Source organism: Pelobates fuscus, chromosome 7 (genome assembly GCF_036172605.1).
Source record: "Pelobates fuscus isolate aPelFus1 chromosome 7, aPelFus1.pri, whole genome shotgun sequence".
In the NCBI taxonomy this organism is placed as follows: domain Eukaryota; kingdom Metazoa; phylum Chordata; class Amphibia; order Anura; family Pelobatidae; genus Pelobates; species Pelobates fuscus.
The window spans coordinates 124,107,211-124,131,650 of record NC_086323.1 but is presented as its reverse complement, the minus strand read 5'-3'; the positions used below and the strand labels follow the sequence as shown (position 1 = coordinate 124,131,650).

Sequence of the window (24,440 nt, the reverse complement as noted above, 5' to 3'; positions counted from 1 at the left end):
GTGTTCTAAAAGTTATCTAAAAATTGACAGTTTTCTCCATAGTAAATTCTGCCAGTTTTCACAGAAGAATAAAGAATAAAGAGAAGTGAAACCGAAAACTTTTCTGTTGGAAAAAGTAGGGGAGGGATTGACAAATCCCTTTGCTTTGCTAAATAAATGGTGTAGATTAAAAAATAAATGGTGTTCGGACATAAAAGAACAAATAAAATAAAAAATAACTGACAGATTTAATAAATTGCTGCAAAAAAATTGTCGACAATTAGAAGTGAAACTGTCTCCAACATTTTGGATAAATCTCCCCCGTTGTTCTAACATTGCATACTAGTAAGATTCTGAGGGTGGAGAGTGCTTACCAAAGTTGGGCTGTACACTAAAGTATGAATTATTAGGAATTCAAATTAGAGGAAAACATAGCTGTTTTTTATTTTGTGTGTATATATAAGTTTCCTTTTTCCTCTTTTGTTGTGGTTTTGTTATATTTTTCTAAATTATTATCTAATAAAATTGCATAATACATGATTTTCATATAGGGACTTTTTTGTGTCCTCTGGTCTTTGTATCCATTGGACATTTTTCTGTATACAATTTATCTAATTCTTAGGGTTACCCCCTTTAAGTCCCTTTACACACTCCTGGCCCCCTCTGGAGGTCCTCTCTTTCTCTTGTCCATTGTCAAATTTAGCCAAACTGGACAAAGTGTCATTCACTTTGACATTCTGACAATTTACATTAGTGAAAAGCCCTGTCACTGTAAAATGGACAATTAGCCTGTAGCACTGGGCATAAATCTCTGTAAAGACAGTGCAATTTTACTTACAAAGCCAGAATTATCCAAAATTAACAAGGGAATTTAGGATAGCAGAGACAAGTTGGACAAAATTACTTACCGGTAATTAGAGAATTGTTGTGGAATTGACTACATTGTTTTTGCTAGTCGCAGTTTATTTCTTATGTATTTTTTTTTTATCATCTATATTTTATTTAATTTTACTTTATTTGTTTCTAGTATGATTGGTATACAAAAGTGACCTCCACTGTGGTAGATATTGTGCCCCGAAGCACTGAGGGTGAGTAAAGAGATTTGTATATTAATTGTGAAAGTATTTATATTAATGATATATATTTATTTTTAAAATTAAAAATTAAAAAAAATGCTTCCTGCAGATGATTTGTTGCATGATTATGTCAAAAAAGTGGAAATGATAATAGCACATCTTTTTTTTTTTTTTTAATTCTTTATTTTTGTAGTGCGTACGTTTGTTACAGGCATACACATGGTACCCCAACGGCATTCCATATGTAGGTTATGATACATTAGTTACATCAGGGTGTCGATAAGCAATGCACTTTTTTTTTTTGTACAGATATTAATGAACACATTACTAGAGTCAAGATTATATAATCACGCTTGCAGTATATATCTAAGCTAAGCTGTATATATCTAAGCTAAGTTGTCGACTTTTGCTAAAGAGGGACGACCTAGATATGTGTATACACAGGGTGAGTTGAGCATTTAGACAATGAAGGCAGGTATAGCGATTCTGACACAGGTTATGCTATTTTAGCTGGGTCACAGCCTAATAGGAAAGCTCGGCATAAGTGGTAGGCCAAAATAAAGGTCATGTGCTTGGTTAGGCTATACGTTGCATTTAAGCGGGCTGTGTTTAACTATGGATTAGCCTTAATATATTTACTCAGGAGTACTGAGGTTTAACATGCTATTAAGATGGGTCTAGATGAGTAGTGTCACCCAGGCTGGTCTGACTTGCGCGTGCTGGTGTAGGCCCTGGGAACTGTCCGTGGGACGGATAGGCTGCCTCTTCGGTATGCGTCACTTCTTGCACAGCCGATGTCTCGTTGGGCTAGATAGGGTTGCTGGGTACAATTATCCACCAGAGTGGGAGTTCGGGCAGAGTCCAGTGTTTGGTGTCCTGCGGGCCGCCCGGGTCGGGCCTCAGCTTGGCAGAGTCCATTGGGATACATTTTAAGTCCAGGGAGGTCTGTCGCTTGGTGTCGCCTGCGCCCCCTCGCTTGGGCTGCCGCCTTGTAGAGCTTATGGTCAGCGGGTAAGCTTGTAGTCGGTTTGTGGGGGCATGTCGCTGCGTGCAGTAGTCCCTGTACTCCATGGTAGGTAAACGCAATCAGCAGTTCCGTCCAGCTACGTGCCCCGCTTACCCTTGATGTTTCTCGGTGGCGGGATAGTGTAGACCTCGCTCGGTGGTCTATGGTGCGAGGTATGAGGGTCGCAGGCTTCTCCGCCTCCCCAAGGCTCCTACCCGAGGTGCTGATCTTTGCTGAGGGCTCGTTGTGTCGGTAGTCCGTTTCTCCCGCTGCGGTGCACATGGCGTCCGCCATTTTAGATAGTGCGCCTGGGTCCCCATGCGGGGCGGCGATTTCCCTGGGCCTTGCTCGTGCAGCCTTTGGGTGAGGACCGGGATCACCCCCCCGGTCCATAGGGGGGGGAAACGGGGCCGGTTCCGCCCGGGGCTGGGTCTCTGGCCGGGTGCTTTCTGGCAGGATAGTGGGGCAGCGGCCGTCCGCCCCACTCACTGCCGGCGAAGGCCTCGCCCGGTCTGACGGCGACCTTCCCTCCAGGGGACTGAAACTTGGATAGCCGGCCTCTCCCTGGAACCAGCACCTCCTCGGCACTGAGTACCGTTGCTGTCGGTCCATAAACATTGTTTTTCGTAGATTATGCACGGTTTTGGCTGAAAATTAGCAGGAGCTGCTCTCTCATGCGACTTTCCCGCTCTGCGGTCCGGCCCCGCCCCCAATAGCACATCTTTTAATGTTTAATATTTGTTAAATAAATCATTTTTCTTTATCATTATACCTTGTCTCAGGCATAATGTTTGTGCTGTTTAGATTTGGAAAGGATGGAGACTCTATTTCAAAAGTGGATGTAGTGGTAAATCCATTGGTAATTTGACTAGTATAAAGGAGACCATGGACTATAAGGCTAAGTCTTCTCTCTGCAGAATTATTTTTTGTAATCTGCTGCTTGCCCAAACCATTCTCTTATTGCAGGAGCTTCAGTCACTAGAATTGAAGACCATTATCTTCACTGAGCAGAGGAAGCTCTCATGGGAGATTCTAAAAAAGAAAGCATTAATTGCCACATCAAGAACATAGCGAGATATTGTAGTAGAAGATTTGCGTGGCATTCCTATTTACTGCACATTTTAGTATTATTTAAACAGTAGTATATAGCTTGAGGCATGATGTAGGCTAATGATAAATACAAAGCACAACTAAAAGAGTATGGTGTATCATACTAGAGAAATATTGTAAAGAGTAGAACCACTGGAATTAGGTATATCAGTAGATTAGGCTGCTGCACTTCACACAAAAGTAAAAACAATTAAAATATATTCAACTGATACAGTGACCCTTAGCAAGGCATACACATTATGTAAGACAAGATGGCAACTTCTGTTCCTTCTTTCTCCTGGTTATGTGTGGAGATCATGCACTTAGGGGAAAAAATTTGGAAGTGCGCTTGGTCGATGTACAATAAGGTGGAATCATATTCCACAGGAAAGAATCTCAACAGAACGAAATGGGGTCAAGCAGACTGGTAACCCATCCCCTCAATATTCCAACAGATGAAGGTTCTGTTTGGCAGACTTGTAATAGATCACATGGCTTCATGCAAAACCAGAAAAGCTCATCACTTATTATTATTATTATTATTATTATTATGTTATTATTTATAATTTGCTTTGAGCAAGAGACAAGCCAGATTTGTATGGATGATGTCTCAGTCCCTTGGTATTTTCAGCTAACCTGTTTATTCCCTCCTGTGTAATTCCTTGAGGAAGATTAGACAGGACACATTAGCATGTATAGCCATCTGAATATTTTGACCCAGGAGACTGGTTTATGGACTTGATAGAACGTTTGTGAGGGAGTTAATGGAAACTTCGCAGCCTTCCAAGCAGGCTAAAATCCAAGTTTCAATAAAAAAACCTGTTACCTCCACCCGGTGATGCTAAAGGAACACTGCAGCCCTTGTAACTACTTCATCCCAATTAAGTTGTTATTGGGGGCTGGAGTTCTTGGGTATCCTCTTACCCTATGTTGTTAAACTGTTTTTTTTGTTTGTTTTTTGTTTTTTTTTTGAAATTGTTTAACACAGACATTGTGGCTCAGGTGGTCATCACACAACCCCCTTAGTTTACCCCTCAGCCACTGTGGTAAAAAGGAAGCATTGACTGGGTGTCGTGTGATTGGCTGAGAGCCACAGCTGATGCTCTCAGCCTATCACTGGCCATTCCATGAGAGTAAAAGGGTTACCATTGATAGGCTGAAAGCATGGAAGAAGGTATTTACAGTAATAAATCATATTTTCTGCTCCTGGTGCAGTAGAATATTCTGTATCTTTATCTATTTTTTATTATTGTCCCTTTTCTTGCTTCCTTTCCCCCAGATCATTGTTATACCCCCAGGCGGTGAAACGAATCCTACTTACTCAACATCTTTTTTTCTTCCCAGGGCAGTTTGCAGGTATTTACGGCACATTACTCGCTTCATTCTGCTGGTCTGCAGACAGCCAACGAGTGGTTCTTGATACGGTGCAGCGCAGTAAACAGGTTAGTCATGGATGAATACAATGTACTGTGTATATACAGAATCCATATAATGATCTAACCGATCTTGTTTGTTTCAGAGTCTGTTTGTTGTGGATATAATAAATGGAAATCTGACACCACTCCAATCCAAAGGTAAGAATGGATATTGGACAATATAATAAAACGTTTGTACTGGTGAGATTAAAATGTGCTTCAGAACTTAAATATAGAGGAACTGAACTCTAGCGTATGATACACATGGGGTGGTAAAGGAATACAGTGAAAATCTTTAATTCAATTAATACCTTTCTGAATGGTGTAGAGTAGAGCAATGATGACTCACCTTGGCAGCCTAGGTTTTTGCAAATTAAATTTCCCATGATGCCGCATCCCAAATATTAGCCACAGCTGCTCTGTCTTTTCTTGTTAGATCTCTAAATTAGAAAATTTAAATTTAGTTTTTTTAACTTTTCCTTTTTATTTAAGGAAATTATCCACCAGGATCCTGGAAGGTGTTGGCTATTGACAGAGATCTACTTGTTACCTCATTTTCCTCTCCAAACCACCCACCTACAATAGTAAGACCTGCGTACTTTTATTTTTTTTATATTGATGTGAATATATAAAGTTATGTTTTTATTTCTGTAAAGATGGAACCATGTCTTATGACCTGTGCTACTAAGGTTCTTCTTATCTCTGCAGAAAGTGGGGTTCTTACCCCCGAGTGGCAAAGAAGATGACATTGCATGGGTTTCATTGAAGGAAGATAATTCTGGTTTTAATATAGATTGGAGTTTCAAAGTCCATCAACCTCCTCAAGAACAGGAGAACTCAAAGTATCGTAAGTGACAGCGGAGAACGAGTTGCATATGATATAGTGGTTGTTTTCCTACTGAAAGTACATCTTGTTTTGACTTACTTTTGTATAATTAGGGTCTTCTTCTCTTTACTTAACTACTTGCATATTCCTGTATGTGAGGCTTGTCCTGAGCTGAGCTTTTCCCCGTAAAGGACCTCAGCACAAGCCTCACATACAGGACTCGTACCGTCTTCGAATTCTTCTTTTATCCTAGGAATTGAAACTACTGGTGTCCTGAGGTACCACTGACAGCTGTCCATCATACTGGGGACTAAGTCTATTTAAGGCTATAATGCTAGTTTGCACAATCAAGAAATATGTCTTATTGTGCCACTGATTTAGTATGGTACCTTATACTGAGCGGTAAATATATCACCACACTAATGATCGTGGCACCCTGAGCTGTATATCTCTTGTAGCTATACGGATTTGGTTTTATGTTTTAATGTACTCCAAAGCTGAGATCTACGGAAACATAAAGCTCCAAAATAAGATGAAAGCACACCTAAATGAGTGTGTAAGTGATGTGGAAATCTGTTTATCTGGTGCACAGCCCACATTTCTTTGTGTTTTAAATTGTGTTTTCTTTCACTTAAATCAGTGTGACATATTATATGAATATTAGTGTTATGAGGGGCATGGATACACACACAGGAAATTAAGTGGTATGAGGGGAGGGATGTGGAGGAGAGGGGGAGGGAAACAGGCAAAAAAAAGGGAAACAGAAGGAAAAAGATAACAAAAATAAAACGGGATCTGTGTGTTGTGCACATAGGAGACGGGTTTCGTGACACTGTTTACTTCTGAACCCATGTGGGATGCTTCCGTATGATATCTCCGCCCCGATTTTGTACTCATTACCCACCTATATTAATTTACTGTTGGTATTGTTTTAATGTATCTGTTGATATATTGGGTAACTTGATATAGTGATATTAGCTTTTGGCAGTACATGTTACATTATTGCAGGGAATGTAATGACCTTGAATCCCGTCCTCTGTTTCAAAAGCAGGTGGGAGAGAAAAAAAAAAAAAAAAAGAGTACTGAACATGCTATTTCATTATTATATATGTGCGAGGAGGCAACAAAAGTGATGATCAATGTTTGTGTTATGGTGTACTGGTCTGGTTACTGGATCGGTGCCCCAATGACTCCCACCATCACACTGCCCCCCCCCCCCCCCCCAATATTATTTTTTCTTTTGGGGAGGGGTTACAGGGCACTTTTTGTCCCGTTTGGGAAGCCCCTCTCTGCCATCCCCTTTTTTTTTCATCTGGAGATGCTTCAGCAGATGACAGAACTCTACAATACCATCTTGTGCCTGGAGTTTCAACACAAAAGGACACAAACGGTGACTGTTTACAGGGAATTATTGCAAGCCAGACATCAACTGACAAAACTCCTCACACATAGTCATCTTCGATTGATTTAACATTCTAGGGGCTTCTTTTATGCTCACGCGAACAAAGGGGGCAAGTTCCTTGAACATTTACTGAAAGGGACACATCCACGTACACAGGTCTTTGACCGTGTAAACTGGCCATATATGATGACTACGCTGAGATTGCTCAATTGGGTAGCTGCACTATACAGCAAACCACGTGCTTCGGTGAGAGTGAATGGAGCTCTGACTGCTGGCTTTAACATTCGCAACAGGACATGTCAGGGTTGCCCGCTCTCTTTGATGGCTTTTGCTATGTCCTTAGACCCCCTACTTCAGGCACTCTGCCAAAATCCGGATATTCGGAGATATGCATTGCAGGGGTGGAACATAAGGTCGCTGCTTATGCAGATGACCTCTTCTTCTTTGTAACGAACCCGAGGACCACATTGCCCTGTCTCTTGTCAGAATTCGAGAAGTTTGAATGTGCTCCCACGGGTGTTATACCTCTTCCAGACAATCCCCCTTGCCCCACCGGCTACTTTTTTCTCCTCCTTGAAGTCAGTGATGATTGGATATGTTTGGCGGGTGAACGTTCCCGTCTGCGCCATGATTTGCTTTGCTTACCCAGACATAGGGGAGGTCTGGCTCTACCTCACTTTAAAAAATATCATCAGGCCACTGTCTTACAACGGATATATGATTGGCATCTGGTATCCCCGCAAAAACAATGGGTAGCATTGGATAGGAGTTGAATGGTAGCCCCCATGTCATCGACTGTGTGACTGGGGGGATCTGAGGTCACTGAGTACAAGGATAAGACGGCGCCAGTTTCGCAAACGCTCCGCACGTGACGTTTCACCTACACCTAGCCGATGTCTGATAACGTCAAACTTGGTGGGGGGTTACCACCTTCAGCCTGGTGGATCCTGGGGAAAGGAGACTTTATCCATATTCATAGGGCCTTGCGGGATGGTCAGCTCCTTGCATTGGATGTGTTACTGGAGGGTAGACTGCGAACGTCCTTGATCACTCTCCGGTATATTCAACTACAGAAATATATTCGTACGTTCCCACAGAGGGATGAACTGCATAGGAGCCTCATGTTTTTGATGCTTTATCAACATCTCCTGGTTGGAAATAGTCCCATGAACAATAAGTTCCAAAGGCAATGGGAAGTACTAATCGGTAAATCTTTTTCGGCTACACAGTGAGACACGGTGCTGTTGTGGCAACACAAGGACTCTATAAGCTCACAGTACCAGGAAACTAATTATAAACTAATATCGCTCTGCTATAGGATGCAGATCCTTCTCCACAGGATCTTTCCTAGTGTACCGCACACCTGCTGGAGATGCCAGGCCGATAGAGGCACGATGTGGCATCTATGGTGGGAATGTCCGGACATTGTCCCCTTTTGGGACATGGTGAGGGTTGAGGTGACTAATATCCTCAGGAATTCGGTTGAGTGGTTTAGGGTGCTTGCTCTGGTACACGTCTTCAAAACCCATTTCAGCTTAATGCTGCTAAGGTCCTGATTCCTGCTTTTTGGAAAAAGACAGAGATTCCCACTAAGGAGGCCTGGTTACAAAAGGTGGAGGATATACAGTCAGCTGAAGCTGACATGCTTCTCTGCTCGGGACGGGTTTCAAACACATCAAGGCCTGGCAACCGTGGTTTGTTTATGTGGCGCGTGATTTATAATGCTTGTGATGTAGAATTATTAAAAACCTTTATTAAACCTGTATTGAATTTTTGTACTAACTCCATTTTAACTTCATTACATGACAGATTTCCTAACAGCATTTAGAATACTGCATAGAGACTGTATTTTCTAGAAGGACATGACCAACACCGGAATTATCAAGTTCCTGTAATATGAAACAAAGTATACTATAGCTAGGCCATGTGAAAACTGCTCTAATGAAATGTTCTTTCATAAAAAAGACCCTGAACCTGACCACGAGTCTGACATCACTAACTACCCAAAATGACGCCCAAGCCCCCCTTCCCACCGAGTAAGCCTCGTGCTGGGAAAGATGGCGCTTGAGCCATCTGTCCACACCCGTGTCCAAAATAACGCCACCTCCCGGTAGGAGGACACCTAGCTAACCACTTAGTTCTTGAGCCAATTAGTAATATTGATGGGTGGACATTGACATAACCACTTAACACCTAATCCAATTAATGATGTTTATTTGTAGTTATCTTGATATACAATGATGATGTAATTTTGCTCTTATAAGGGTCTGCGAGCCCGCTTTTAACCAGATGCCATTAAATTTTCTCGAAGTGCTTTTAACCTGAACTCCGTGTGTCAGTGCGAATTTACTTCTGCGTATACGCAATTTAATCATCTCAGATTTGGACAGGAACAGATAGACATTTAAACATATTTGTTTATTTTTAAATTAATCTACATCAATTTGGCGCCCCACGTTGGGTGCCAAATTGATGTAGACATTTAAACATATTTGTTTATTTTTAAATTAATCTACATCAATTGCACAGACAGGAGACATGGGGGACTTCCGGGGGCGCTCGACCGCCCAGGTATGGGGATCCTTTTGTTTATTTTCTCTTCATCTACTTATACACTATCTCTTTATACGCTATCCTCTCTAGTAGACCTTATTCTCATGATCTGTGCAGGGAAGGATTGAACTTCTCTCATAATACTGGCTTAACTAATGTGATATAGGGAAAATCAGGTAGCAGCTAATGTTTGGGAGCAATCTGCATATCATGTTACCATACTGATCTCTATTATCTGGTGGTTTTGGACTGTATGTTAGCTACTGTTAAAGAGTTGACACACTAATTGAACTTACTGTATGTACAATTTATATATTTCTCTTACTGATATGTTTGTATAACTTGTGGTCTGCGTGCCTATAATTTCTTGCCTTCACAAATGCAATTTCTCAATAAGACAAAAAGGATTAAAAAAAATAATATTGGTGTTGGAATGTGAAGAATGAAAAGAATGCATTTAGGAAATATCTATGTATCTTTTTCAGCTGGCCTCAATTTTGAGTCTATCTTCCTTAAGCCGCAGAACATCCCTGCTGAGAGCAAAATTCCCTTGGTCGTCTACCCTCACGGTTGGTAATACTGCTGTATTTGATTAAGGGTGGAGACCTCAATTTCGATGTGTTGCACGGTTTTCTACATTTTATATTAAATATCTAGGAATTCGCATCACAATCACGTTCTGCCCAGTCACAGGCAAGGCACGCATTGCATTGAATGAGAAACAGAAAGTAATTCTGTTTCTCCTCCTCTCTCTATGCTGACTCCACAAGCTGAAATACCGTTATTTAAATCAAACCATTACTTTCACTATTAAGTCTCCATTACTCTGATCTTGGTGACTAATAGTCTCCATCATGTCAGACGTGATGGTGATTACCTGCCAATCAATGTTCCAGGGGGTTGATGTAAGGGTGAATGTTCTATTCTAGAGCGTGGCAAGCTTGTTTAAAGCACAGGAGGAGGATAGAGAGTGGCGAGAGGCAATGGACAGGTGAGCATGGAGAATGCCCCGGTATATGTGCACTGGGCTGTTGAAGCACCATTAATAGAAGTTCTGCCTGCAACATTTCGACTCAACCTTGACAAAGTCCCTGAAGTTGGGTTGAAACGTTGCCGGTTCCACACAGGTGGAGTACATCTCTTTGATATTTACCTTTGGTGTTGCGGCTCCTTTATTGGTTTTCTTCTATATGTGAGGCAATTGAGAGTTTTTTTTTTTCACCCAAACTTGTGCAGGAAAACACGATTTAAAATTACAACAGACATTTCAGTTTCCAGTCAGTACTAATCACAAACTGAAATGCTAGTTATAATTATAAATCTCATCCTGCACAGGTCTACACAACAGTTTAATGCACACAAAACAGCCGTCCACGGAAGAGTCCTTTAATAGCCCTGTGCATAGAGGCAAAAATTAGGGACTGTAAAATTGCAATATTAAGTAAGGTAGTATGTATTCTGAATGACAAACCGCAAGTGCTGTGTCCCATGTCCCCATAAGTTCCCTGCAGCAATTAAATTGTGTTTTCAAGTATGTTAGACTAAGTTCTAATTAAGGGTCAATGCGTTGCATGGCACATGTTAGCGGAATAAAGCTCTTATTATATCCTGGTGTTATGGGTCCAATATGTTTATTTGATTGGGGAGGTTCTCACAAACAGGTAATGATAAGCAAACTTCATGTCTGACTTGGTGTTCTCTCCTTTCAATGTCAGCTGCTTGTTCCTGCAGCTAAGCTCACTGGCAAATACTGCTAATGGCTGAACTGTGTGTGTACAAGAGTTAAGACACAACTATGTTAGAAATGAGAGTGTAGCCGAAGAAAAGCTATACACATTTAATTATGCAAATAAATTAATTGAGCATACTATTGAGGTCAAGAGCTATGATACAATAATGTTGTTTTGTTCTCAGAATCTGCTTTTAAATATATTGGATATGTAAACATAATATCAAAAAGTTATTTGTAGGAAATGGTCACCACCAAAATATTATATAGATTTTTTAAAAAAATTTTTTTTTTTTATTCATTAAACAATTCGACTGTGTCAAATAATTTCTTCTCCACTTCATGAATTTGTAATATACAGCAGTAATTCTTTTTGTTGTTCCAGTAATCATAGTAAACAAAAAACACAGATTAACACTAATTTGTTTAGTGCTTGTGCTTTATCGTTAATGGTCTGTAAATGTTATCTAAAACTAAATTGCTGATAGTATACTTTTAAGTGATAGATTTTCTTATTCTGTTCCAATGTCTACCTCACCTAGGAGGCCCACACTCTGCCTTTGTCAGCGAATGGATGCTTTTTCCGGCTATGATGTGTAACATGGGTTTAGCTGTACTACTAGGTGAGTGTCTTTAAAGGCAACCCGTTATTATTATTATTATTATTATTATTATTATCAATGAATAAATCCTAATGTATAGTGGTCAGGCTCGTCAAAAATTCAGTGTTGAATAGTTTCAATACTCCAAATTCTGCACAGTCTTAGCAGATAAGTTGTATTTCAGATTAAAAGGTATTAAAGTTGGCTGTTCCATAAACAAGGCTAGACAGGGAGATACTATTTTATGCTATAACTTCTTATTAGCAATAGTATAGCGCTGACCTATTCTGCAGTGCTTTACAATTACAAAATGGGCATAGCATATCTGATCACAAGTAATTGAAATAAAAAATACTGACAGAAAGAAGAGTTGGTTGGTATGTAAGTCTATATTTCATATAATAGTTTATTTTTAGTATGATAAAAAATAGTTTTCCGAGTAACCTTGGGCACATTCCTGCACAAATCGTGGGACTGTCCTAAAATCCAACCTTTCTGGAAGGCAATTAGTACAATTTTATGGAAGTTCTCAGACAAATCACCACCTTTCAAACCAGCGCTATTCCTCCTACATCACACCACCACTCCAACCGCTAAATACAAAAGATCTATGTCCATAAGAATCCTGAACACGGCCAAACAGATTATCCCCCTCTACTGGAAAAAAGAGGAACTCCCGCCCCTGACGTGGTTTGACAAAATGGAGGGTTTACGATGGTTAGAAAAGCTGACCTTTGCATCCCAAGGCCACACACAGGTGTACGCAAACATTTAGACACATTGGCTGCTGAACGCTTACCACCCAGTCCTCCAACCACTACTGATGTACCCTTCTCCCCAAAACACAACTGTGGGGTCAGGGACGACAGAGGAGGTGTAGGCCGGATGGAGGGATAGACCTTGGGTCACCGGTAGGGAGTAGCTGATTAATGGATAGGATGAGAGGAGCCTTATGATACATGACGAAGTGAGAGGAGGGCCTGGAAGTTGACTTGCCTATCACGTTAGGGTCATCACTCATTCCCTGATACATGACGAGACTGGGTTACGATGGGAAGAATTAGCTGTGATCAATGACTCAAAGTTAGGGCCTGCCCTGGGATAACTGTTAGGCCCCGGAAGTCAGGGACACCGGTTGCAAAAGATTATACCATCTCATTACTGGATTGTGCTAAATGATGCTGAAGGACTCAAGGGTCCCAGATTGTAATTTTCAGGCTCTTGCGAACCATACCCTACTCCCAAGAGAATGCTTATGTTATAGACAAGGCTTGCTCTATGATGGTTGACTAGGCCCATGGGACTGGGAGGGCGTCTCAGAGTGCATATACAAACTGTTTTTATGCAAACTCTTGGGTCCCGGTTTATGTCTTTCTTTACTTATTTTTGTTAAAGCTACCTCAGCCCTGCACGGCTGTATGCAATGTTACTGTATACCTTCTAAAATGATTACCATTGACACGTCTGTTTTGAAAATTGTAAATGATTTAAATGTGGTGACGAATAAATCCTTTCATTCACACACAAAAAAAACTTTTCCTTTTTAATGACTTTTTTTAGTGAATTACTTTTTTTTTTAGCTAATGCAACCCTTTTTCCTTCTTATGTTGCTTAGTAAATTATCGAGGATCAGTGGGTTTTGGACAGGACAGCATTCTTTCCCTGCCAAAGAATGTCGGAGAGCAAGATGTCAACGATGTTCAGGTAACTGTGCTCCGTTTTTACTGGTTTAGCCCAATTGTGACTGAGCTTTTTTTAAATGTTTCGTGTTTATAGACCGTTACCATTTTTTGCACTTTTGCTGTGCATTTGTTCCACTGTAATATTCCATTTAGCAGATCCAGATATAGGCTATATTGTTTTTTTTGTGTGTATTTTTTTTTTTTTTTTTATTATTTTTTTTTATTATACAGCCTAATTCTAGCTCTCTATACCGAACCCTATGTAATCTTTACATTAAGCCTAACAATGGACTGTTTAGTAGATTGACCTTCAAGTTGTATGATCAATATGAGATGCAATGAAATCCTAATTTCTATGTCTGTTTCCTGCTGCTCAGGACCGGTTCCATTTAACACCTCTGTGCGGTTATTGCTGCAATTATTCCCAGTGTTCCACCCTATCCTGAAGACTCTCTGCTATGATTTTTCTAAACTTTGCCTTTACAGTTTGCAGTGGAGCAAGTTCTGCAAGAAGAATTTTTGGATCCGAACAGGGTCATAATATGTGGAGGATCACACGGTGGCTTCTTGTCGTGTCACTTGATTGGTCAATACCCAGGATTCTATAAAGCATGCATTGCTCGCAACCCAGTGACTAACTTGCTCTCAATGTTTGGATCAACTGATATACCAGACTGGTAAGGTTACAACATAGCTTACTTAGCCACATATTTCCTTCAATTTAAAATCAATCTCTTGGCATGTTAATAGGTCTTCTGCTCTTATCTAGGTGTTTGGTGGAATCCGGTATCTCTTACTCTTACCAGGCTGCACCGGATCCTTCGCAATATGGGGAAATGTTAGATAAATCACCTATCCGATATGTCTCTCAGGTATGTCTTATGCACACAGAAGAAAGAAAATGGGTACTCAGTAAAGAAAGTGTTTTAGATATTGCATTGTTAACGGGTTCGTCGTGTGGTGGTAGGATTACTGAAGGTATTGCTAGATGATGTGGAGATAGTTATAATTCTGTAATGTAAAATGAAATGGTACTAGAAGAACTTTATTTTTATTGAATAGTGCGTCCTAGTACTTCTAAATAACAGTGCAAAAACAAACATTTGGTTGGCTGTCATTCATAAAAATTAGCAGAAAAGTTATTTAAAAAGGTTATCCCAGGACAGCATGTAATAGTATATGGTCATTTCATTTTTTTTTTTTTTTTTTTTTGGTGTTTTTTTTACACAAAATCCTTTAACTATTAGCACAAACTGCCATAGAAACAGACTTACGATCTTAAACAAATACACAGTGATACCAGCATATGCAACAAAAACATGTTAATGTATGTAAAAGCAGCTGGGTAACTTCAATCATGAAAATAATTTTAACATAAGTAAAATCTGGTTGGTTTGGCTTTTTATTTTTTAATTTTTTTTTTACAAGCATTGTCAAAAGCAAGAACCGGTCTGGGACCTTTTTGTTAAGGAAATATTAGTGAGCATAAATATTAGAGAATCAAACCTTTTTAGAATTGGAAAAACACCCTCATGGTGTTACTAGATCACAACATAAGAAAAAGGCATTATAAGTTCCCTTAAGCACTTTAGCTTGCTGTAGCACATGCAGTTAAATAAAATTAATTTTAAAACATGTGTGCATGTGTATATACATATATATATAAAAAAATATTTCCTCGTTTATTTAATTTTATAGAACTTTAACATGTAAAGTCTGCAGTCTAAGCCATTTAAACTCATTGCATTGATGCTGTTCTTAGGTTAAGACCCCAGTCCTATTAATGCTGGGAGAGGATGATCGTCGAGTGCCGAACAAGCAGGGCCTGGAATATTATAGAGCATTGAAAGCTCATGATGTGCCTGTACGGTAAGTACGAGTCACATATTATTCAGCTGCCTAAAATCTCATTTTGGTTAATCCTCCTCTACTCACATGAAGTTGTAAATCCAATACTTTTTTACATTTTCCACTTTCTTACAGGCTTCTCTGGTACCCTGGAAATAACCATGCACTAGCCAAGGTGGATGCAGAATCAGACAATTTTATGAATATCGCACTGTGGATCCAGAAATGGTTAAAATAATGCTTTACACTGCCATGGGTCCAAATGGTTACATAATTAACATTCAAAGATGTAGGAAGAGCAAACAAGCAAGCTCCAGGGCAAGGGTGTATAATAACAAAGTTTTTATTTTTTATGTTATTGAAAATCTTTATGCTTCACTTATTGGAAAATTAAGCATTGGTTAAAAAGGGGGTAACTTTGTTTGGGGAATTTGGGGTGTTAATTAATTGCCAATAAAAATCAGTGGTGTCACGTCTGTGAACCAATCTGGTTCCCTTTACACCCACTTCCTGGATTGTGGAAGGATTATTGAACATTGTACAGTGATCTGGACAAAAGAAGGATCTCTGTACCAACGACATAGGCAAGCTCTCTAATGTAATGCTCAGATTGAGCAATTTACAGGGTGCTATGTGGTCTAGCTCTCCTTTAGATCAAAAGTTGCACAGTTACTGCATCCTTGTGATTCTCGTTTTTTGTATTTTTACAAGCAATAAAAAAAGTTACAAAATTGTTCAATTTACCATTTTAACTATTCTTTAAATACTTGCATTTTTGAATACTTATGCATTTTAAAATTTATTTTTTTATTTTTTTTAATGACACCACCATTAGCCCTGGCTGATGAAAAGACAACACAGCAACTAGCTTCCTCAGACAACTCATTTAAAATCCATACTGTTTTCTTAACTGCTTCCCTCTTGTTCCCTCCGTTTTACTCCTACTACCCTTCAACTTTTCTCCACATCTAAACTTTGCTCCACTTCTTCCTTCCGAGTAACATTTCACTTATCGCTCACATGTTCACATAACAGACAACAGCGCTCATCCATTTCTAGGTACACAAATTCTGAATTTCATTTGCCGAACCGCCACGTGCACACTTTCCCATCTACTGCCACACAACCTCAAACCATCCACCATATCTCAACTCGCCACACGCTTACCTTCTCCTCCGACCTAATCTTTTTCCAAGTGATTTTTTACTTTGCTCCACCGTCATGGACACGTTCATAGACAAAACGCCTTCTAAATGATCTCAAGGGAGGGGGCGGGGCCTGACCGCAGAAGGGAGCAGACGCATGTTGCTGCTGCTCCTGCAGATAACTTTACTTGAAGCCGATTCCCGATAAAAGGAGGGTGTGACTAGACTCAACGGGGCCGCCAAGTGACAGGGGAGACAGAGACCAACAAAAAGACACCCCACAAGTGTATATAACTACCGGGTCCGCCCCCCCGATGTTGCGGCCTACAAGCATGGTGGCTGTGGGGGAGACGGCCGCTCTCCCACCGCCCACACACACAGGCAGAATCTAAGTCCCCGTTCCCCCCCCCCCCCCCCCCCATGGACCGGCAGGGGATAACCCGGTCCCTGCCAGGCCGAACCGCTCAAACTTTACGCCATTGCGGGGAGATCCGACACCTATGGAGCACACCCCCACAATTGATAAAATGGCGGGAAGGCCCTTAAAGAAAGAGCAGAACCTGAGGACGACATATCCGGGGGGAGGCAGCAGCGCAGAGTGACTGGAGGCAATATTTAAAGAATTCTGGGCTCGACTAGAGCGCATAGCGGCAACCTCGCCGCACCCCAAAGAGCACCAAGAACAAAACCTACCCTCCGGGAGACACTGGTTTCGCCGGCATTCGGCTCCTCAAGCACCGCACACACCCAAGCAGCAAAACAACCGGGGCTTGGCCCCCTCCCAACTACCCAGGAAGGCTGTATCACACAAGCAAACAAGAAGAGCCACACTTTCGCCCTAGCGGTCATGGGAGACCGCGAACAAACCAAGCTGGAAAGCTGCACCCCAGCGTCAAAGTCAGCGGAGACCTGCAGGCCGCATACACCGACAGCATCGCCTGAGGGATGCACCGACCCGGACTCCCGGCACTCAAGATCATAAGGCAGAACAGACACATCCCCAGACTCGAAGGTGGAAGGATGCCCTGACAGGACTATGCCCATCCATAACCCGTCATACACTGCTGTATCACACATCACACATGCCAACAGTGGGGGTGGGCTGATGCCCGACTCTAGCACCAGACGGGCGCGCAGCTCTGAACTGACACCACTGTAACCTGGGACTGGGACACGAAACTAACCTTTAAGTCATCACACGGTGACAGTTTAAGTTTGTTTTACTTTTTTTTTTTTTTTTTTTTTTTTTATTCTTTATTTTTTGTGTGCAAGGGTTCACAGGTATGCCGTGGTGCCATTATAGCAGTCACGTGCGCATTTTCAACATACATTACACATATGGCACATAGAAGGTCTGCACATTTTTATATAATAATAATGACGGTCTATGAGTATAGTGCAAGCTAGGCAAATTAAAAGCATCTACAGTATATTGTCAGGTGTGTGGGAAAAAACATGATGCGAAAGAGAAGATATGGGCCGATAACTAAGTATACAATCTGGTCTCGCTGGAGAGAGTGTCCGTTGTATAACATGGGTAAGCTACAAGTCTTCTTTTACTACGTTAAAGGGCGTCAAGCTGGACCGGATCGTCACCCTATCTGCCCCTATGGTATATGCTTATACGAAAGACTTTGCTTTTACTTCTGTTGCGTACAGGAGGACATAATGGGGACCTTTCCTACAATAGTAGCGTCAGGTCCGCTGTATACCTCGCTTAGTGGATAGATCTGTGTGTCTGAAGCTAGCTTGTGTGTCGCGGGGCGTCTGAACTATGATGTCTGAGCGTCATTCCCTATGTTAGTAGCTAGGGTTTGTACCATGCTGTCCATCGTGTAGTATATGCAGCTAATAGTCTGACCTAGCGTGTACCTGTCTTCTGTCCAGCTGCAAGCTGTAAGGTGTTACGCGTCCCTCATTTCTTCCTCGGGTGTCGGTCGACGAGGGTTTAGAGCCCACAATCTCTGTCTGCATGGAGGTAATGTGGTTGTCTTGCGCTGCTGAGGTGTTTTCCAGTGTACCCAGTCTCCCGGTCATCCCCTGTAGCTCAGTGTGAATAACGGCCATATCCGCCTGCAGCGTGGTCTGGAGGCCCGCCAACAGGGATTTCAGCACCGATGTAGTGACTGGTGTACCTCCAGGATCCAGAGGTTTGGTGATAACCGCAGGTAGGTTCGGCATTTCTGATGATTCTTCCCCTGTGGAACAATCATCTGAGAATTCCGAGTAAGTCTCCGCGTGGTCGGCCATCTTGGGCCTTGTCGCCTCGTGGGCTTGCCTCCACATTGCCCCGATATCCAGGCTCTGCCTCGCTGGTCGGGTTTTTGCTTCTTGGATCTCCGACCCATGCTGATTTTGCCACCTTTCCCCAATGTGTGCCGGGGTTTTGAGCAGGCTTGCTGGTGTAATTAGTGCGCTATTTGGCTGAAATCGCCGGAGCTTCGGTGCCTTGCGACTTCTCTGCTCTGCAGCTAGGCTCCGCCCCCCCCTTTTTTTTAATCTTTTGTTGTCTTGTGTGAGTCCAACCTCACTTGAATACGCTATAGTTACCTATGTTGATATAACACACACACTGTAAGGCGTTTAAACATGCCAAACCAACTACCAAACTACTAACCCTAATCCTGAGTAACTACACTAATTACGCTGACAAAGGATACCCCACCCGGCCTTAGCTACTCACACCAGGATAGCAAATTGTAATACTATGTAGAGATACAAAGGATATATAATATGACTACTAGCATGTTGGGGTACTTTACCCGCTCACTCTCATGGTCACCGTGCCTGATGCCTATTGCTTTTGAATCACCCAGGTAGACATGTATGTTCTAGCCGGCTGTAACTTCACACCGCATGATTATTCGAACACCTGGCAGCACCCAATAGTTATGTAAAGCCTGTTCTTACAAATCTGTTTATATTTAAAAAAAATATACAAATACTCGTGCTTGTTTGACTCTATGCATACGCTGCTGTGGCGCTTGAAAATCTTCTGTACCACTCTGCACTACAAAAATTAAATCAAGGGAAACCAGAAAGACCAGCAAAGAATCCGCATCTCAAAGAACCTACGTTACCTTCTACTCCACATCTCTCTCAAACAGACTAAGAGGCAGAAGAAGGTCCATCCCAAGCGCTTTTCCAAGCCAATGCTGTATCACGGCAAGCATCGAGACAGCACGAGAAGTCTCCAATCTACACAAACCAATTTTTGAAACACAATTTAAAGACCTCACAGGGTCTTTAGATAATTCTCTACATCTCCTACAAGCTCACTTATCCCAACTCACGCTCTTAGAAACAAGACAAAGCACAATGGAAGACAAGCTTCATCAGCCACAATCCACAATTCAGCAGCAGCATACCACATTAACATCCCTGCAAGACAAGTTGGATGACCTAAAAAACAGAAGCCGCTGCAGCAATCTTAAATTCGTTGGTTTCCCACAAAGCTTGAGATCCACTGACATAATTCCTACTCTACAATCTTGGATCTGATATACTCTACAAATTGCAACCACCTCGGACACCCTTCCTGTCATTGAAAGGGCACACAGACTTGGGCCGGACAGGCCAGGCAAAGAGTCAAGACCCAGGCTAATTATTGCAAAATGACTTAATTATCATGACAGTGCATATACAAGCAGCTTACAAATGGTCAAATTCCACATACCAAGACTACAAAATCTTGATATTCAAGGACTACTCTGCTCAAGTCACTTAGAGACAAAAGGCATTCACTCCCATATGTTCAGTGCTATATAAAAAAGCCATACGGTTTGCCCTTCTCTACCCAGCACTCTTCGCCTACAAATTGGCAATCGCACCCTACAAGATGTCATGCCGGATAGGGATAAGGACTTAAGCCGGCCTGCCCACCCCGTGCCTGATCACGAGGGGCTACAGTAACCTCACCTTCCTAATCTTTTGGTTTCAACCATTGTACCATAAGTTGGCCATTCGGGCCCTGTTCATGCCGGTATCGTAACCTGCCCCATCTGCCTCCACACTGGGACTTGTCTGCTCGAGCTGGGACAACGGAATCCCACTACTCCACATCAACATGTCTTCCACTATGCACCACAACGAGGAGTCAGCTGAACAAAAATGTCTCAATCAACTCAACACAACTCTGCTTCTACTCTCAAGTTCCTATCCTGGAATGTAAAGGGAGCAAACACCCATCAAATGAAAGATACTCACCTACCTGACTAATAATCAAGCCCAAATCACACTACTGCAAGAAACTCATTGGTCACATTCTGAAGCTACTCAACTCAAGGCCCTCTGGATCCAGGCCTGTATTGTTGCTAAATCTAATTAAAAAACCAGAGGGGTGTTGATCCTGTTACACTCTAATTTGCAATATGTTATTCAATGCTGTGACAGACCCTGAAGGCCGTTATATCTTCCTGTGTCTTACCATCGATGCTACTTGCTACTGTATTGTTAATGTATACGCTCCAAATGTATGTACTAAACCTTTTATCATCAAACTACTAACCCTACTTGCTCAAATCGACATTGACCAAATAATAATTGGGGGTGATTTTAATTCTGTTCTTGACCCTCTTCTAGACAGATCCCCAAACGGGTTCCTTGTCTCTCACAGACAGTGATTGCGGCCTCACACGCCTGACCACCTCCAGTAATTTACATGACCCATGGAGGATACTACATGGCACGGAGAGGGACTACACATTTCATTCCCCAGTACACAACTATCTAGGATTGACAGGTTTTTAGTCACCTCAGCAGCACTACCACTTATAATCAACACTACAATAGGAACAATAGTGGTCTCGGGCCATGCGCCTACCACTTTAACAATACATAAACCAACAACCCGCCCAATAACTGCACACTGGCGTTTCACAGCATATCTTACTAATAATCCGACTTTCCAAAGTCATCTCCAGGCCACTTGGGCTAAATTTATCGATGACAATCTGGAACACACAGATGACCCCAAACTACTATGAAAAATGTCCAAAGCAGGGGGACAAATAATCTAATTTGCTTCATTAGCTAAAAAGGTACGTAAATGGGACTTTTCCTCCTTAGAAAATGTTCTCAAACAGGCACAGACAATACATGACTGACCCTACCGATGACCACAAACAGCTATACAGAGAAGCTCAAAACTACCGTAACACTTTCGTCACAAACTATGCAGAATCGAAATTAGACTTTCAACAACACTTCTTTAGGTGGGGTGGAAGGTGTGGGAAGCTCCTGGCCCGCCTGGCTAATCCTAGGACAAAATTTAAACCTATTACTGCTATCACCTCACCGGATCGCCCTAGATGCACGTCTCATGAATTAAATTGTTTTATGATTACCATAGAAATTTAGCAAAGGCCCCGCCTGACAATCATGCCCAGAGCCTGAATTTTCTTAAAAGCCTAGCCCTTCCCAAATTGATGAGGCGGCCAGGGAGCTCCTCAGTGAACCTATCACAGAGGAAGAAATACACAAATCTGGGAAGGCACCTGGCCCAGATGGCTTCACGGCGGATACTACAAAACCCTCCAAAAACTCCAAATCAGTTCCACCCTCAAAAACCTATTTAACCAAATATATCTTGAAGGTCTACCAATAGACACTCTCAATCGCAGCCAGTTAATGTTTGAATGTATTAAAAGATAATTTACTAAACTCATGCAAGCTAACCAAGCTTGGTATAGCTACTAACACTCCTCAGGAGGTCCAGCACCTAGTGGCATAGCGACCATACTGTTTGACATGTCGGTTCTGAAGGTCTTACTTATTAGCTAGCCCTGGATACCTATCCTACCTCCAGTTGACCTACACACTGTTTTTATATAGCATACCTACTAATGTTTTAATCCTGTGCACCTACTCATGTTTTACCTACGCTAAACTGTTGCGGTTGGTGTTTAAAAATTCTAACTACCCACAAAAAATGAGGCATCACTATCTAGGAAATGTTCACCAATGCTGTGTTCACCACTATCTTTTATTCAACCTGTACATTTCCCTTTCTTCATTCTATAAACCAACTCACACGCCTTAATAAAAGAAAGAATGAAAAAAAAAATATTTGGGTATGATGTGGACGAGTGGTGGCCAGTTCATTTTCACACCAGGATAGAGATATTGTTAGCAACTCACAAGATTGTAAAATTAAATTTTAAGAGGACATGGTTTGATTTCTTAAGGGGCTTCGCAAGAAAACCATGTAACATTAGAAATGATGTGTTCTTGTATGTTCTTGAAAGCACACTTTTGCTCTAAATAAGTAGCGGAGTTTAAAAAAATAATAGAATATCTGCCTTGTACTTTTGCTAACAAATACACATTTGGTGGTGAGAAACCAAACCAGGAAGAGAAAGGGAGCATATCGGCAATATTTTATTGTTGAAAATCAAGATCTACATTTTAAAAAAGGTTTTCACTTCTACAAAGGCTAAAAAAAATAAAAAAAAAATATAAACAATTATACATATACAGCAACAAACAAAATGCTCAATTTAAAAAAAAAAATAAAATAAAAAATGCTCAATTTCAGATCAGCCACAAAGGTGTACAATGCAGCACGTTCATTAAACTGATCATTGTGGAGCATTAACAAGGTAAAAACTAGTTTTGGGCCCAAGTAAAAAAAAAGTTATCCAATTCGATTGCTTTCCATCTTAGCCATTTTGTCAAATCTTCAAAATTCTTTACAAAATAGACAGTGGACAGATAAACAAGAAGGATCTGCATGCATGTGAATTATTGCATTGTTGCTGAATTACAATTATTAACAAGGAGTGAATAGTGGAAGTTGCAGTCCAATTCTATTGGGATCATTGAAACTTTACCATCCCTCTTGTGGTGAATCCTTACTTTTTAAATGTGAAGTGGATTTGAAACATTTACAAAAAACAAAACTATACATCTCTACACTAAAATAAAAAGTTTTATGTAATAAACGTTTAAATATTTACAGCTGGGCAGGGCTTCATCTGGTCCATTGTTTCAACTTTATCCCCCCCTTCTACCTTTTATTTCAGTGGCCAATACTCAAAATCCCTTTCCAATCAGTTGACTCATCCTATGCTATATGGTAAATATACAATTTCCTCTGCAATCTATTGTACAATATTGTCTCTCTGAATCCGGTTATGATGGTTCTTGGATAAAGCAAGGCTGGTGGTCTTGAAGTACTGATGAAATTAGTGTCTGCAATGTATCAGACCATCTTCAGGACTTTATTAATCCAGTCCACATACATAGAGACTCGGGTGAATATGCCTGGTTGGTTTATCTTTCCACAGCCACGGGCTGGTATAATGACACCCTCCAACACCCAGCAGTCGTGAGTAAGGCAAGCAAGTGGTCCTCCATAGTCTCCCTATGGGATAGAGAATAGGATGGCTCAGAAATACAATCAGGAGGTCAATTAAATACAAACCATTACACATGAAGCACTGTTCAGATCTCATCTCAGATACCCATTTTAATAAGGGACACTGCCCAGTCCAAACAAACACAATCATGGTTTCATAGATCTATTCCCAATGACAACATACATGCATTTTATTATGATTTTTTTTTCATTGTGGATTTATCTAAAGACAGATTGCAAAAGCTGCAGATCTCATCTGAAGCCCTCCCATTCTTTTTTTGTTTTATTATTCTTTATTTTGTTTGTGCAAGGAAATAACAATTATGCATTCAAAGCCATCATAGTGCATAGAAGTATAAATGTTTCAACAAGGGTATCAGTATGGCATAGTTCAGTCCTGCACATTTTTCAATAGGTTAAGGCGTAGTGTGTCCATTGTAAGAAAACGGAAAGCATATCATATTTTGAACAGTAGGTATAAACATGTATGTGACAGTAGAAAACATTGCACATTTTAGGCTTATCACAGTATGCTACGACACAGTATGTATACAGTACATGTAAAGCAGGTCTCTCAATTAACTGTGTGTGCTTAAAATATACACTACATTGAAGCAGGTGCTAGAGTGGTTACTGTTTGTGGTAGGAGCATGCTACGGTGAGCGATGCCCGTATATAGTGGGGTGTGTATCGTCCTGGGGTTCCGAATCTGAAACTCAGGGCCTGATCCT

General features: G+C 41.2%; 3 protein-coding genes across 4 annotated transcripts in view; 1 reads left to right on the top strand and 2 right to left on the bottom strand.

The window, feature by feature from the left end:
* APEH (acylaminoacyl-peptide hydrolase) overlaps window positions 1-15,950 on the top strand; it is a 52,344-nt gene extending 36,394 nt beyond the window's left edge. Inside the window, exons 11-22 of the mRNA XM_063426537.1 lie at window positions 1,007-1,067; window positions 4,495-4,592; window positions 4,670-4,724; window positions 5,058-5,149; window positions 5,274-5,412; window positions 9,832-9,915; window positions 11,618-11,698; window positions 13,293-13,381; window positions 13,846-14,036; window positions 14,129-14,231; window positions 15,122-15,228; window positions 15,343-15,950. Of these exons, the coding sequence (XP_063282607.1) occupies window positions 1,007-1,067; window positions 4,495-4,592; window positions 4,670-4,724; window positions 5,058-5,149; window positions 5,274-5,412; window positions 9,832-9,915; window positions 11,618-11,698; window positions 13,293-13,381; window positions 13,846-14,036; window positions 14,129-14,231; window positions 15,122-15,228; window positions 15,343-15,445 (1,203 nt within the window). The 3' untranslated portion in view covers window positions 15,446-15,950. The remainder of the gene's footprint in view (window positions 1-1,006; window positions 1,068-4,494; window positions 4,593-4,669; window positions 4,725-5,057; window positions 5,150-5,273; window positions 5,413-9,831; window positions 9,916-11,617; window positions 11,699-13,292; window positions 13,382-13,845; window positions 14,037-14,128; window positions 14,232-15,121; window positions 15,229-15,342) is intronic.
* Window positions 1-24,440, bottom strand: part of AMIGO3 (adhesion molecule with Ig like domain 3) — a 455,802-nt gene that overhangs the window by 258,808 nt on the left and 172,554 nt on the right. The gene's annotated exons all lie outside the window — the stretch shown is intronic.
* MST1 (macrophage stimulating 1) overlaps window positions 22,865-24,440 on the bottom strand; it is a 68,105-nt gene continuing 66,529 nt past the window's right edge. For both annotated transcript variants that reach the window (XM_063426535.1, XM_063426536.1), the window contains exon 19: window positions 22,865-23,715. In XM_063426535.1, the coding sequence (XP_063282605.1) occupies window positions 23,554-23,715 (162 nt within the window). In that variant the 3' untranslated portion in view covers window positions 22,865-23,553. The remainder of the gene's footprint in view (window positions 23,716-24,440) is intronic.